Source organism: Mesoplodon mirus (assembly GCF_964341445.2).
Source record: "Mesoplodon mirus genome assembly, chromosome: 12".
Taxonomy (NCBI): domain Eukaryota; kingdom Metazoa; phylum Chordata; class Mammalia; order Artiodactyla; family Ziphiidae; genus Mesoplodon; species Mesoplodon mirus.
The window spans coordinates 92,451,544-92,467,753 of NC_138988.1; the positions used below are offsets into that span (position 1 = coordinate 92,451,544).

General features: G+C 38.7%; 1 protein-coding gene across 4 annotated transcripts in view; it reads right to left on the reverse strand.

The window, feature by feature from the left end:
* KDM1B (lysine demethylase 1B) overlaps positions 1-16,210 on the reverse strand; it is a 57,338-nt gene that overhangs the window by 33,361 nt on the left and 7,767 nt on the right. For all 4 annotated transcript variants that reach the window (XM_082639063.1, XM_082639062.1, XM_082639065.1 and 1 more), the window contains 3 exons: positions 13,601-13,717; positions 4,539-4,577; positions 1,046-1,250 (listed from right to left, as the gene is read on the reverse strand). In XM_082639063.1, the coding sequence (XP_082495189.1) occupies positions 1,046-1,250; positions 4,539-4,577; positions 13,601-13,717 (361 nt within the window). The remainder of the gene's footprint in view (positions 1-1,045; positions 1,251-4,538; positions 4,578-13,600; positions 13,718-16,210) is intronic.

Sequence of the window (16,210 nt, forward strand, 5' to 3'; positions counted from 1 at the left end):
TGGACTTACTTTTGATAATCTTTGATAATTTATTTAGGATAAATTCCTACATCCAAAGAACATCTATTTTAAGGTTTTTGATTCATGCTGCCAAACTGTCCTTCATAAATGTAGACACTAATGGTATCTGAGTTGCCTGTTTTATTCCTCCTTCATTAACACTGGGATTTATCACTTCAGCTTTGATTTTGACCACACCTGCATTTTTAGAGGGCCCAGTGTTATTAGTTAAAAACCTTAAGATAGGGCTACAATGTCAAAATCTACTTGCACCATCAAAGATGAAGTTTGTTAGCGTGCAGGAGATGATCTACAATTCTTGCTTGTACACCAAGAATTCTGACGGAGCATTTTAAAGATCCCTTTAAAGTAAATGGTTATCAGTCTGCCTGCCTTGACCTGAAGTTTTTTCAGGAGTGGGTTGTTTGGCGGAGATTAGCAATGGCATAATTAGAAGCAGAAAGACTCAGGGAGAAAAAAGAAGGGCGGCTCATAAGAGTCAAAACTTTCTTCTGGCATGTCAGAGTGAGTAGGTATTATCATCAAATTATGCAGCTATCCAACTTTCAAAGAAATGCTCATTAAACTCCATAGGCATGATTCCTAGACAAGTGTTACAGGCTTTCCCACTGACTGAGGGAAAAATTAACTGTCCAATATATACAGATGATATGAGTGATCCACAGTGAAACCAGATCCATGAAATAATGAGGTGCTTTGCAGCAGGGTGCACACATTTAAAAAAAAATCTTGGGCTCTCCTGGTGGCGCAGTGGTTGAGAGTCCGCCTGCCGATGCAGGGGACACGGGTTCGTGCCCCGGTCCGGGAGGATCCCACATGCCGCGGAGCGGCTGGGCCGGTGAGCCATGGCTGCTGAGCCTGTGCGTCCGGGAGCCTGTGCTCCGCAACGGGAGAGGCCACAACAGTGAGAGGCCCGCGTACCGCAAAAAAAAAAAAAAATCTTTTCCGTTCTGCTCACCCACATATTTCCAGGGCAAGGGCGGAGAGAGGAGGGAAAGCAGGGAGGGCCAGGACCAGCTCTCACCCAGCACAGAGGGGACTGCCTTGGAGTGCTCCAGCTTCCCAGGACTGGTGTCGCTGGCCGCGCGGTGCGTGCTGGTGCAGGACGGGCTCATGCCAACGCAGTCGGGGTAGTAGGCAGAGAGCAGGGGTGCTGCCACGCTATCTTTCAGCAAAGGAGGTAGGATGAGCATGGAGTACCACCAGTGGTTGGAAACTTCCGACACTCTCTGCAAGGGGGTGGAGCAGAACGAAGAGGGTCAACGGCAAACAGGAAATGTACACGCAGAGTCAGCCAAGGACAGACGGTTCTCGTCGTGTCATTCACTCTCATTCATCCTGAACCCTTCTACGCTGCCTTCTCCCACTCCATAGTCCTAGACCAGAGTTCTGCACAGGAAGATTTAGAAACAAAAAATGCCTGATGAGACCTGGAGAGAATGTTTCCTAGGCCGAGTTTTTTCAGATCTTCAGCAAGGGCCTCCCACTTTCCCTCCCTCAAAAAACCCCCACCAACACCAGGTAAGTCTTAAAGCGACCCCCACAGACTATACTGCAAGCCCAGGTTTGTTTAAGTCTGACAGGAGAAACTTCTTTCTGTTCCGTAATCATTTATCAACCATCCCTTCCCCCTTTTAACTGAGGATCTAAAGATAACTGAAATTACGAAATTCAGCAGAAAAAACAATTCTCTGGAGTAGCAGTCCAAACAGTACTGCTTTTTGCCAGAGGCTACTAAAAAAACTTCAGAGGGAAAAGTACATGACAATCATCAAAATAAAATGCTCCATGTAGAACTGAATTGAAAAAGCTATTTTCAGTCTTAAAATATGTGATCATATTCCAGAGCTGATTTAACATACGGAGTCATTCGATCAAAGCAGCCCTGTGATGACTAACTATTGTGATAAAAATAAAATTTACCTGGCTTCTAAAGCGAAACTGCCACATATCCTATGTTAGGCAGCCTTTGCTAAACATGATCTTGAATGTATGCTCCAAGAATTCTAGGAATCTGATAGAGGAGAACTCTGGGCTCAGGGACCCTCTGATGTTAGTTATCCAGGCTCCACGCAAATGCCACTTGCCATCAAGCAGGGGTTTGTGAACTCAAGATGCATTTTATATGCCCTTCAAAGTCCAAATCTGGGGCAAGCATTTTTCAGCTTACTACAAACCCTAACACACCCCATAAGTTACTCCCAGCTGCTTCACACATTTATTTTACTTGCCCGGCCCGTGAAGGCTTTTCAGTTTGCATTCTTTGTCCTCAAGGCTTGTTTTAGGTTTGGCTACCCTTGAGCAGCCTGTGCTGGACCAAAAAGAAGGAAAGCTTCAGTTCCTTCTCCAACGCACCAGGGCTGCCTCTATGGACCCCCTTCCTGGCTCAGAGTAAAACTGGGTGTTCAGATCCTGACACTAGAAATGGACCAAGTAGAGGGCAGAATGTAGATGCCTTAAAAAAACAAGGACCCCCCAAAATAAAATAAAGTAAACCAACCCAAAAAAAGGGAGAAAAAAGAGAGGAAAAAAAGAAAACAAACCACGCACCCAAGCGCTTCCCATTCTAACCCACTTCCTGGGCCTTGCAGCTGTGTTGGGAAATTAAGTCAGGACCCAAGAGAGACCCTGCCATCGCTACCTGCCCCAGGTTTTCTTCCCCTTGGAAGCCCACCTGAGGGCGCGCCAACCAGCCTCTGGCTTAGAGTAGGAGAAACTCAGTGACTAGTAAACGAACACGTGGTCTTGCTATTCCGAGTGTGTCAGCACACTCACCATTCCGCACACCTGACTATATAATTTTGTCGATATGCCATCAAATGTTCCATTCTCGCTTTTAATACACAAACCACTGAAGAAACTGTGCTGGATATAGTCAGTCTATTAGCATATTTAATGAAATGCCCACTACACTCGGTTAAAAAGTTGTCTCCCCAAATTCACGTCTACCCAGAACCTCAGAATGTGACCTTATTTGGAAACAAGGTCTTTGCAGATGTAATTTGTCACACTGCAGTAAAGTGAGCCCTGAATTCACTCTAATGGGTCCTTATAAGAAGAGAAGAGACACAGGGACCGGGAGACACACAAGAGGAAAAAGGTCATGTGAAGATGGAACAGAGATTGGAGTGACGTGGCTATAAGCCAAGGAATGCCAGGGGTTGCTGGCAATGCCAGAGCTGGAAAAGGCAAGGGAGAATCCTCTCTTAGAGACTTCAGTGGGAACACGGCTCTGCTAACACCCTAATTTCAGACTTATAGCCTCTGGAACTATGAGACAATAACCTTCTGTTGCTTTAAGCCCCCCAGGTGGTGGCAATTTGTCCCGGCAGCCCTAGGAAACTAATACAGGCACTCAAAATTCAGAAACTGCTTTAAAGGTAACCCCAGAATCCATAGGAATAGAAAAAGGGTAGCAGGTATAGGTGACATGGCTATAAACCTGCTCCGGACTCTTTCTTAACCAAAGACAAAAATAAATAATGGGCAGATGAATATCCAGGGACTCTTCCAAGCTTTTTAAAGTTCTTATATCCCAAGAATATGGCCTCTGTCCTAAAGTTCAGACTCCTTGCACGCAAAATGGTCTGAATACTAGGGGAAATATTCTTAAGGTATTTGTAAGTGTATTTAAAGTTATTTTTTCCTTTCTTTCTGTAATGTCATCCTGTCTACCCTAAATCCAGAAATTATTTAGGCCACTGCTTTACTATGGAAATGTTTGACGGTACAACTGTTTTTTTTTGTGTGTGTGTGTGTGTGCGCACGCACGCACACGCGTGGGCATCTCACACAGCCCTTTATGTAACAGAATAGATATGCTAGGTGTCAATTCTCCCTTTGCCTAAACATCAGTCACAGTCCGTGAGTTTCAGACACCTAGAAAAACTACAAACTATCTTGTATCGCTGTAATGCAGAATAACTCAGAAACTCAGAATCTTAAAAAATCATTTTCTGAAACAGCTATTGGATCTAGCTATGTGGCAAAATTGGCCAGCTCAGGTGGCAAAGTTTCCTAAGACAAATGAAATGTGATGAGGCTCTGCCAGCTGCTTCCCCTTCCACATCTGGGCAGGGATGGGACAAAGCAGTTATGCTGAGGTCAGAATACGTAAGAACACTCTCACAGCTGAATCTGGGCCAAAACCATCAAATTATGGGCCTCTTGTTCTTTTCCTGGAACGATTCAAGTGGAGAGAAAGTCATAAAGTCGCCCTTGAAAAACAAGTATAATAAGTCTGGTCTCTGTAGGAAGGCAAGGTGTCCGTTTCTTCCTTTTTGTTTCCTTTTAACATAGAGCAATAACATTTTTGTTTTTTTTTTTAAGTTGGGAGAGGATCACCCACAATACCACTATTGCTAGCATTTTCATCATGTTATCCTGTTAGATTAAAACCCCTTGGATCAGCAACCAAAAAAAGAGCGATACTCATAAAACTGTTATTGTCATTTACTTATAGCACTTATCACTGAAGATGTGACGCACTCTAGTCTAGAACATGCAGAAATACTCACGAGATCCTCTGGAAGGGAACAATGATCTGAGGTCTCAGGCTGCAAAAAACAATACAAAAAACAAGCGTTAATTAGGTTTAATTATAAAATATAGTCTTAAGTGTCAATTACCTTCAATAAGATACCCCTTTTCACTGATTAGACTGGTAAAAAAAAAAAAGTGTGATAAAACACCACATGAATGAGGGTGCGGGTAAGACTGCCTCTCTTGTAAGGATGTCTGGAAATCTAAAAGAATGTAACCACTCTGGAGAACAATTTGACAAAATATGAAACTTTTAAATGCATGATAATTTGGCATTATCTTGTATATATGCCCAGCAATTCCAGCCTTGCTATACAGACATACCTCAGAGACATTGTGGGTTCAGCTCCAGACCAACCATTGCAATAAAGCAAATACTGCAATAAAAGTGACTCAAACGAATTTTTTGGTTTCTCAGTGCATATAAAAGTTATGTTTACACTATGCTGTAGTTTACTAAGTGTGCAATAGCAAAAAAAATTACCATACATACTTTAATTGAAAAATATTTTATTGCTAAAAATGCTAACCGTCAATGCAGGGTTGCCACAAACCTTCAATTTGTAAAAAAGAAAAAAAAAAAATGCATATCTGCAAAGCGCAAAAAAGCAAAGCACAATAAAACAGGGCACACCTGTATTTTCTAGAGAGACCCTCATCCATGTGCACCAAGAGAAGGATTAGAAAATGTTCAAAGGAGCACTGTTTGTAAGAGAGAGAGGATAAACACAACCCAGAAAGAAGTCCATTGAGAGTAGAATGGAGAAATAAACTGTATTATAGTCAAGAGAATAAACTACAGCTACATGTTACAACGTGGATGCCCCTCACAAACATAATGGTGAGTGAAAGAAACCAGACCCAAGAGCATACATACTGTCTGACTCCATTTACATGAAGTTCAAAAGCAAGCAAAACAGCCATAGTGTTGCTATGTCAGAGGGGTAAGTAGAGATCCACAGCCATACCACCCTGGATGTGCCTAGTCTCTCTGGTCTCAGAAGCTAAGCAGGGGTGGGCCTGGTTAGTACTTGCACGGGGGAGAAGAGTTAGTAGGTAGTTACTCTGGGGAGGCAAGGGATGGACTCTGTGAGTGAAAGGGGGTGCAAAGGGGCTTCTGAGGGGTTGGTAAGTGTTCAGTTTCTTTACTGGGCGCTGGCTAAATGGGGACTCTGAAAATTCACTGAGGTATGCATTTTGACTTGTGCATTTTCTGTTTGTATGTTATATTTCAATGAAAAAAAGTTACCTAAATAAACTGAAGACTGGCATACCATATGGCCTGGGAAATCTGGCCCTTGGAATATATTCCAGAGAAACTCTTGCATGTGTGCATGAGCTAGGAGACACGTGCAAGAACGCTCACAGAGCACTGTGTGTAGCAGCCCAAAACCAGAAACAACCCTCACACCTATGAACAGGAGAATAGACATGTTGGGGTAGATTCACACGATGCAAAACTACACAGCAGGGAAAATGAATGAACCAGACCTGCAGGCATCAACATGGATGCAGCTGAAAAACCTCAACGTTAAGTAAGAGAACAAAGCTGCAGAGGAATACACACAATAGGATACAATTTACAACCAATATAAAAATATGCAAAACTTTACATGTTATTTAGGGTTTCATACATATTTATCAACTCTGTAACAAAAAGCAGAGGAAAAATAAATACAAAATTCGAAATACTGTTTGCTCTTGTAGGAGAGGCAGAGGAAGAAAACTACTGGGGGGAACCCAGGGAGTTGCAGAGGCACCGGTAACGGTCTGTTTCTAAAACCAGGTTGCGGGGTACACAGTGAGTGTTCACCTTCATCTTTTATTCCTCACACACAAGTTATAAATACTCTTATGGGTATAAGAATTATTTCATATTAAAAACAACTGTATAGGGACTTCCTTGGTGGTCCAGTGGTTAAGAATCCACCTTCCAATGCAGGGGACACGGGTTCGATCCCTAGTCGGGGAACCAAGATCCCACATGCCGTGGGGCAGCTGAACCCGTGTGGGGCAACTGCTGAGCCCGCACACCACAACTACAGAGCCCACGCGCTCTGGAGCCCGAACACCACAACTAGAGAGAAGCCCGAGAAGCCCGTACGCCACAAAGAAGAGCCTGCGTGCTGCAATGAAAGATCCCGCGCGCCACAACTAAGACCCAATGCAGCCAAAAATAAATAAATAATATTTAAAAAAACAAATAAACAAACAAAAAACTGGATATACTCTGACACAGCAATTTTATTTCTAGGAACTGATACTTCAAATACACTGAAAAATAGCACAGATACAAAGCTATTCATTACAGCACTCTCACTAACAGTAAATGTTTAAATGTCACCTAAATGCCCTTCAATCATACCAAATTCATCATGACATATCCGTTCAGTGGACTATTTATTACATAGTCTTTAAAGAGAAAGAGATCTTTACATACTGAAGCATACGTAAAGATCTTTAAGAAGCATCTTTAAGAAATATTAAATGACAAAAAGCAAGCTCCAAAACAGTGTGTGTTGTTTGCTACAATTCTTTTTAATGTTGTTCTACAAATAAACCTTTCCAGACTTTGTCCTTGGCAGAAGACCAAACTGAAAACCAAAAGGACTCTGGGTCAATAAACACCATTTAAATAAATATTTCAAAAGTTCAGGCTATGGGTGGTAATCAATCGCAATGGAGCAGGAGAGTCTCAAAGGAGGATTTCTTGGGCGAGGTGGGGGGAGATTTAAAAGATGTGATACCATCCTTAGAGGCTGGGATCTAAGAAGATCACAAAGCCTTCAACTTGAAGACGGATGGCAAAAGAGAAAGGCATTTAAGTTTTTCAAAAACAAGGACTCTGACACCTCAGAGCTCTCCTGGAAAAAAGTACTTGATGTTAAAGTACATCCAAGCAGGTGATGAATCAAAATAATGGGATAGAAGGAACTGTAGTAACAGAAATTGTGGGGAGCAGTAATTGCATATAAGTGCAGGAGTAAACAATGAATGGGATATGGTCATAGAAAAAAAGTGATATTCCAACAGAGCAAATTAAACTAACACAAAACAGCAAAACCCTAACAAAAATGGGAGAGAGAAAAAGGGGAGGTGGGCTGAAGTATGGTGTCATTTACTTTTCCCTCTGTCTTAGCAGGGTGTCAATTGATACAACCTAAAATTGAAACATGCAATTTTGTTAAAAAGCTAGAGCCATTCCAACTTATCCTCATCATGTATCTTCTTAACCTTTTAGGGAGTTTTTAGAAACCACTATTTCTTGAGATGAAGAAATAACTGTCCTATGTCCAGCAATTTCTTATTTCACTTTGGCTTCTTTTACTGACTTTAAATTCTGTTGTATTGAACTGAATCATTTTACATAAAACAAGCACAGTACTCCTCCTTGATATGAAGTTATCTATCTGCCAGGCCTTCTCCTTGTATACATGCATGAATTCTCTTGAATGAATCTCATTTAATAATGGTTATTTCATGATGATGATTGCATGAATTTTTTTAATCATCTTTTTTTCTATATTGCTTGAATTTTTCAATGATAACCAAATATCATTTGTCTGAAAACAAACTCATTCTAAAGAAAACAGACTTTTCAAAAACTACATAAATTGAAGAAATTGTAAATGACACACCTGAAGAAAAATCAAGTAATCAAAACAAGCGACATGGATAATCTGAACAATTAGTAGAGATGAAGTCAAAGTTAGATTCAATTATCAGCAAGTGAAAAAGAGGAGAGATTATGGATAACTCTAAACAGTGGTTAAACCAAAGCTAGTCAAAGCACAGCACAAAATGATTTTAATGTGAACTTTTCATATAAAAAATCACACCTAATATTTAGTAAGGTAACATTAGTATGCAAATATTCCAATATATATATTTTTAGAACTGTTCAGAAACTTCGCAGAAATAGGTTGAGTGAAAATGACCCAAAGGCTAGTGTCTATTAAAACAGTCTGCTATTTTTGACTGCTCCTTGGCTGAACTCTTCTTCAAACGTTATAATAACATGCCACTGAGTCTGCTTTTCCCTTGAGAAGTAATCTGGAGCACAGGTGCTGGTTAAGTTCAGTGCAACCATATTGTTCCCGCCAGCTGGACATGCTCCCCTTCACCACACAAGCTCACAGTACCTTCATCACTCAAACCCCAGTTTCCTTTGCTGTACCCACTCAGTCTGGAAAATCAATTACCCATTCCCTCGGGGTAAGCCCCCTCCCATTTTTTTCTCTTCTATCCCTCAGAGAGGTCTTCTACTCTGGAGGTTGAGCTCAAGAATCAATTTAGGGCTAAACTGAAAGGTTTTAGAACAGGGTTTGTTAATTCCGGGACCCTGACCCCTGACCCTGAAAGGTCAATGCTTTCCACTCTTCACACCCAAATCACCAATATCAACAGTAAAAGGATTCCGCCATAAATACCAGTGGCATTAAAAGGAGAATTAAGAGGACACTGCAAACAGCTTTAAGCTAACAAACTTGACAGTGTAGATGAAACAGACAAATTTCTTGAAAAACACAATGTTCTAAAATGGATAGAATAAACCACCTAAGTAGCTATGTATCTGTTATAGAAACTGAATTTGTAATTTCAAAACTTCTCACAAAGAAAATTGGCCCAAATGGCTTCACTAGTGAATTGTACCAAACACGAAATAAGAAATAATATTAACCATCCACAAACTTTTCAGTAATAGAGAAGGAAGATATATTTCTCATTTCATTTTATGAAGCCAGTGTAACTCTGACAGCAGAACCTGACAAGAACATTACAAGAAAAGAAAATGACAGAGACTAAACCTCATGAACACAGATACAAAATCCTTAATAAAATATTAGGAAACTGAATCCAACAATACAATGAAAGGATAATACATTGAGAACAAGTGGAATTTTTTCCCCCCAGGAATGCAAGGTTGCTTCAACATTCAAGAATCAGTGTAATTCACCACATTAAAGATTAAAGGAGAAAAACTGTATGATCATCATAAAAGATACAGAAAAAGTATTTGACAAAATCTAACATCCTTTCATAATAAAAAGTTCTCAGCAAACTAGGCATACAAAGGAACTTCCTCAATCTGATAAAGGGCATTTGTGAAAAGCCACAGCCAACATTACACATGATGATAAAACACTGAACACATCACTCCTAAGGTCAGGAACAAGGCAAGGAAGTCTGCTCTTCCACTTCTATTCAGCTCTGTACTGGTGGTCCTGACCAATGCAATAAGGTAAGTTAAAAAAATGAGCAAAAGGATAGTTTTTTAAAAAAGCAAAACAATCTTTATTCACAGTTGATATTGCAGAATTCCTCCCACCAAATAAATCTACAAAAATATAAATGGAATTTAAAGTGAAGTCAACAAAATCTCTGGGTATAAAGTCAATATGCAAAATTAAATCATATTTCTACATAATTGCAACAAACAACTTGAAAAGTTAAAAATAAATTCTACTTACAATCACAGAAAAAATAAGTATCTAGAAATAAATTTAACAGAATACATTCTCCTTTAAAACTAGAAAACACTGTTGGGAGAAATTAAAGACCCTGAAAAGATGGAGAGACAGACCACACCCATAGGTCAGAACAGGGGTTGGGAAACCTTTTATTTATTTATTTTTTTGAATTGTATTTTATTTTTTTATACAGCAGGTTCTTATTAGTTACCTATTTCATACATATTAGGGTATATATGTCAATCCCAATCTCCTAATTCATCCTACCACCACCACCGTCCCCTTGCCCCCACTTTGTGTCCATACATTTGGGGAAACCTTTTCTTTAAAAGGCCAGATGGCAGATATTTTAGTCTCTGTGGATCACATGGTCTCTGTTGCAACTACTCTGCCATTGTAGCATGAAAGCAGTCATACACAATACATGATGAATGAGCATGGCTGTGTTCCAATAAAACTTTATTTACAAAAACAGGTGGAGGGGGCCAGATTTGACCCATGAGCCATAGTTTGCTGACCCCTGGATTAGAAGACAAAAAAATGTAAAGATGTCAATTCTCCTTCAAATAATTTATAGCTTCAATGCATTCCAATCATAATCCCGAAAGTTTTTGTAAATACTGACAAGTTGATAAAATTTTTATAGAAATGTAAGGACCTAAAATAGCCTAAACAATCTTGGAAAAAAAAAAGTTGGAGGAATTTATACTACCTGACTTACTATAAAGATACAATAATCAAGACAGCAGGGTACTGAGTTAAGGATAAACAAAGAGATCAATGGGATAGAGTCCAGAAATTGGCTACAGGTATGGCCAGCTGACTTTTTTATAATGTTGTCAAAATAATTCAATGGGAAAAAAATTGTCTTTTGGACAACTAGATATTTATATGAAAAAAATTTGAATCTTGACCTATATCTTACATCAAAACCAAAAATTAACTTGAGATAGACTAGTGTCCTAAATATAAAGGCTAAAATAATAAACCTTCTCAAAGAAAACATAGGAGACTGTCTGTGCAAGTTGAAAGTTGCAATGATTTTGCAGAAAAAATACAAAAGGTTCTAAGCATAAAAAAAAAAACATGGATAAATTAGGCTGCAAAATTTAAAAACTGCTCATCAAAGGATCTATTAAGAAAATGAAAAGGCAAGACAAAGACAGGGAAAAATATTCAAGATAACATATCTCATTTCCAGATTACATAAAGAACTCCTACAAGACAAGACAAACCCAATTTTTAAGAGACGTGGACAGATATTTCTCCAAAGAGGAACTATGAATGGCCAATAAGCATATGAAAAGATGTTCAACATCACTAGTCATCAGGGAAATGCATTTTAAAACCACAATGATAAAACAATACATACCCACTAGAATGGCTAAAATTAAAAAAAAAAAAAAGTACCACCACCAAATGTTGTAGTCTGGTACAACAACTGTGGAAAACCATTTGGTAGTTTCTTACCCATAAATTTACCATACGACTCAGCAATTTCCTATGTATTTACCCTTCAGAAATGAAAACATAAGTCCACAAAAACACTTGCACAGAATGTTCATACAGATTTATTCATAACAGCAAAAAATTTTAAACACAAATACCCTTCAACAGGAGAATAAACAAATTATGATACATCCATACAATGGAACACTACTCAGCAATAAAATGGAAAAAACTACTGATCCATGCAAGAACATGGATGAATCTCAAAAGCTGTTTTACTCGATGAAAGAAACCAAACGCTAAAAAGTATATACTGACTGATTCCATTTTACAAAGTTCAAGAGCAGGCAAAACTCGGTTTAGGGTATGGCAATCTAAATAGTGTTTGCCTCTGGAGGGAGGCAAGGAAATGACTGGAATTTTTTAGGGTGGTGGAAACATCGTATATCTTGACTGGGGTACTGGCTACGTAGTGTGGACATTATCCAAAACTCAACGAAATTCAATTAAGATCTGTGCATGTAATTACAATATGTAATTATACCTCAATTTAAAAAATAACACGTAATTTTACATCTAGTAAAAATATCACCACTCAGTGTAGGTAAGGTTTTGATAAAATGATCACTCTGAGCTATAGTTCTTTAAACCTTTAAAAAGTTTTAGATATTTGTATCAAGTGCCTTAAAAAAATGTGCCTACCCTGGCGGTCCAGTGGTTAGGGCTCCGTGCCTCCAATGCAGGGGGCACGGGTTCGATCCCCGGTGGGGGAACTAAGATCCCACCTGCCACGTGGCGCGGCCAAAAAAAAAGTGCCTACCATAAGTACATGATCAAAGCACAAAAAAAGTTCTAGCAGGATAAATAAGTCGTTAAGAATGGTTATCTATTAGGGTGGGAAGGAAGAGATGGTTAAGGGGCACTTTCATTTTTTATTTGTATATAATATGTGTGTGTATATATTTACATATACATACATATATTCAATTCACTTTTTTAAAACCCGAGATTATATTCATGTAATAATTGTGTAAAATTTAAAACAATAAAACACAGAACTCCTAAATGTTCATACCCTTTTTCTCACCATTTCACTTTGCAAAATCTTCCAAATATATTTACAATAATTATGAGTCACTTTAATAATATTTGTATCTTAAATCCCAGGCTTTTAAAAACTTGATCATAAACTTTAGAGAGCTTTTCATCATTTCTTTAAAAAGAAAATATTTTGCTCGTGATAACTGCATATCTTTGTGAATATACAGCAAACCACTGAATTACATACTTTAAAAAGGTGAATTTTATGCTATGTGAATTAAATCAAAATTTTCAAAAAAGAAAGCCTCTTGCTTCTGAGATTACAATGATTCCTAATATTCTTTAATGTACTGATGGAACTAGAGACATTTTGTAGATGAATGCTTTAACACATTTAAGCAATTAACACATTTTTAAATGCGAAGTAATTATCAAATCTCAAAACAGGCACACTATACCAACTATGGAAGACTGCTAACAGTCCAAACATATATATCTTTTTCGCCTTACTAACAGGATCCTAATTTTGATTCTGTTATAAAATATTTTCTTCCAGTTATAAAATATTTTATAAAATATAAAACACGCAACAGTTATAAAATATTTTCTTCCTTGGTCCCTACTGCTGTTCAGAGTAGCTGCATGATACTATTCTGGCCAATGAGCTATAAATAGAAATCTACTGCTGGAACTTCCAGGAAAGTTCCTGGTTTCCCAATAAAAGAGGGAGAGACTTGGCTTGGGATACCCCAGCCTTTCCCATCTTTTCTGCTTTTAAGTTGGAATGATGGCTGACAGTGCAGTAATGATCTTGTGACAGAACTGGAAACTAAAAGGAGACTTCCTTGGATACCTACACCAACTCTGGACTGCCTGTTTCTAAACTGCTTATAATGAGAGAAAAATAAAAGCCTTAATTGGTTAAGCCATTGTAGTTAAGATTCTGTTATACGTAGGACAATATAATCCTGATACAATGATCAACAGAGTTATTGAAAAATATACACCATTATTATTTACTGACAACTAAATTAACACATCAATTAATTCAAAAGGAAAACCAACAGAGATCATACCTTAACAGCAGTATTTGGTTTCATACCACATCGGTACGTCTTTGCTATCTGTGGAGTCAGCTGGATTTCCTTGGTAAGTTGCCTCCATTTTCTACACTCAGGTTTTGTACATTGAACCTAGATGGAAAGTCAAAGTCAAGATCAATGGGTCGGCACCTCATGAGCTAGCATTTCTATCTTCCACCTCTCACTTTGCCATCTTCTTCACATGATTTGGTCAACAACCGTTCAGCACTTCCAAGTAAATACCTTTTCTTCCCCTTGTGCCATGGCCACCCATAAAATCCACTTTTACCCCATCAGTCTAATTTCTGATTCAATACTAGCTCAGGCCCCGAGAAGTGCAAAGGGGATCTTAGTACTGTTGTCAGAATGGCTTTCTAGCTCTAACCTAAGGAAAAAGAGTTAAATTTAGTTGCAGGTAGTCAAAAAGTATCACACTAAATGCATCAAAAAGTATCACACTAAATGCAATGTGGTATCCTGGATTGCATCCTGGAACACTAATGAAAACACTGAAGAAATCCAAATAAGTCTGTAATATAGTTATTAGTACTGTACCAATGTTAAGTTCTTAGTTCAAAATATAATCCTGGTGTGTTAGATGATAACAGTAGGAGAAACTGGGTGAAGGATATACAGGAACTCTGTACTATCCTTGCAAATTTTCTATAAATTTTAAATTATTCCAAAATAAAAAAGCATGCAGATATCCATCTGCAGAAGAATGAAGTTGGGCCCCTACTTAACACACATACTAAACTTAAAATGGATCAAACACCTTAATGTAAAGAGCTAAAATGATCAAATTCTTAGAAGAAAATATGAATCGATCTTCATGACCTCAGATTTGGCAGTGGATTCTTAGATATGACACCAAAAGCACAAGCATCAAAAGAAAAAAATGGATAAACTGAACTTCACCAAAATTTAAAACTTCTGTGCACTAAAGGACACTATCAAGAAGTGAAAAGACAACCTAAAGAATAGGAGAAAATATTTGCAAATCACTTATCTGATCAGGGCCCAGTATCCAGAATAGATAAAGAACACTCACAATTCAACAACAAAAAGACAAACAACCCAATTTAAAAATGGGCAAAAGACTTGAATAGACATTTCTCCAAAGAAGATATACAAATGCCAGCAAGCACAAGAAAAGATGCATTAGTCATTAGGGAAATGCAAATTAAAACCACAATGAGATACCACTTCACGCCCACTAATACAGCTATAATTTTAAAAAATGGTAAACATGAGTTGGTGAGGATGTGGAGAAATCTGAACTCTCACACATTGCTGGTGTGAATGAGAGATGGTGCAGCAGTTAGCTATGGAAAAGGGTTATCAGTTCCTCGAAAAGTTAAACATAGATTTACTATGATCCAACAATTTCATTCCTAGGAATGTACCCAGAAGAACTGAAAACAGATGTTCAAAAATATTTGTATACAAATATTCACAGCAGCACTGTTTGCAGTTAACTAAAAGGTGGCGATGACCCAAATGTCCATCAACAGATGAAGGGATAAGTAAAATGTGGCAGATCCATAGAGTGGAATATTATTCCCCCATGAAAAGGAATGAGGTCCTAATACATGCTACAAGGATGATTCTCAAGTGCACTACGTTAAGTGAAAGAAGTCAAATATGAAAGGTCACATACTGCATGATTCCTTAATATAAAATATCCAAAATGGTAAATCCATAAAGACAGAAAGCAGATTAGTGGTTGCCAGGGGCTGGAGGCAGGGAGGAATGGGAGGTGACTGCTGAATGGGCACAGGTTTCCTTTGTGGATGCTGAAAATGTTTTGGAATTAGACAGAGGTGGTGGTTGCACAACACTGTGAATGTACTAAATGCCATTGAGGTGTACACTTTAAAATGGTTAATTTTATGTGAATTTTTTGTGAATTGAAAGTTATGTGGGGACTTCCCTGGTGGCTCAGTGGTTAAGAATCCGCCTGCCAAAGCAGGGGACATGGGTTCGAACCCTGGTCCAGGAAGATCCCACATGCCACAGAGCAACTAAGCCCGTGTGCCACAACTACTGAGCCCAAGTGCCAAAACTACTGAGCCTGTGCTCTAGAGCCCGTGCTCCACAACAAGAGAAGCCACCGCAGCGAGAAGCACATGCACTGCAATGAAGAGTAGCCCCCCCTAGCCACAACTAGAGAAAGCCCCCTTGCAGCAATGAAGACCCAATGCAGCCAAAAAATAAATAAATAAAATAAATAAATTTTACAAATAGTTATGTGAATTTCACTTTAATTAAAAAATTTTTAAGTATGCAGAGAGAAGCTCAAATTACCTGTAATATTAAATAAATTAGCAAATCATTTATTAAATGATGTTATATTTATATTATATATGCAATTGCTAAAATAGGTTTTCAAAAAACGGCTAGATGGAAAAATGATATAAAGTTAAATTAATAAAAAAACTCGGGGCTTCCCTGGTGGCGCAGTGGTTGGTAGTCCGCCTGCCGATGCGGGGGACACGGGTTCGTGCCCCGGTCCGGGGAGATCCCACATGCCACGGAGCGGCTGGGCCCGTGAGCCATGGCTGCTGAGCCTGCGTGTCCGGAGACTATGCTCCGCAATGGGAG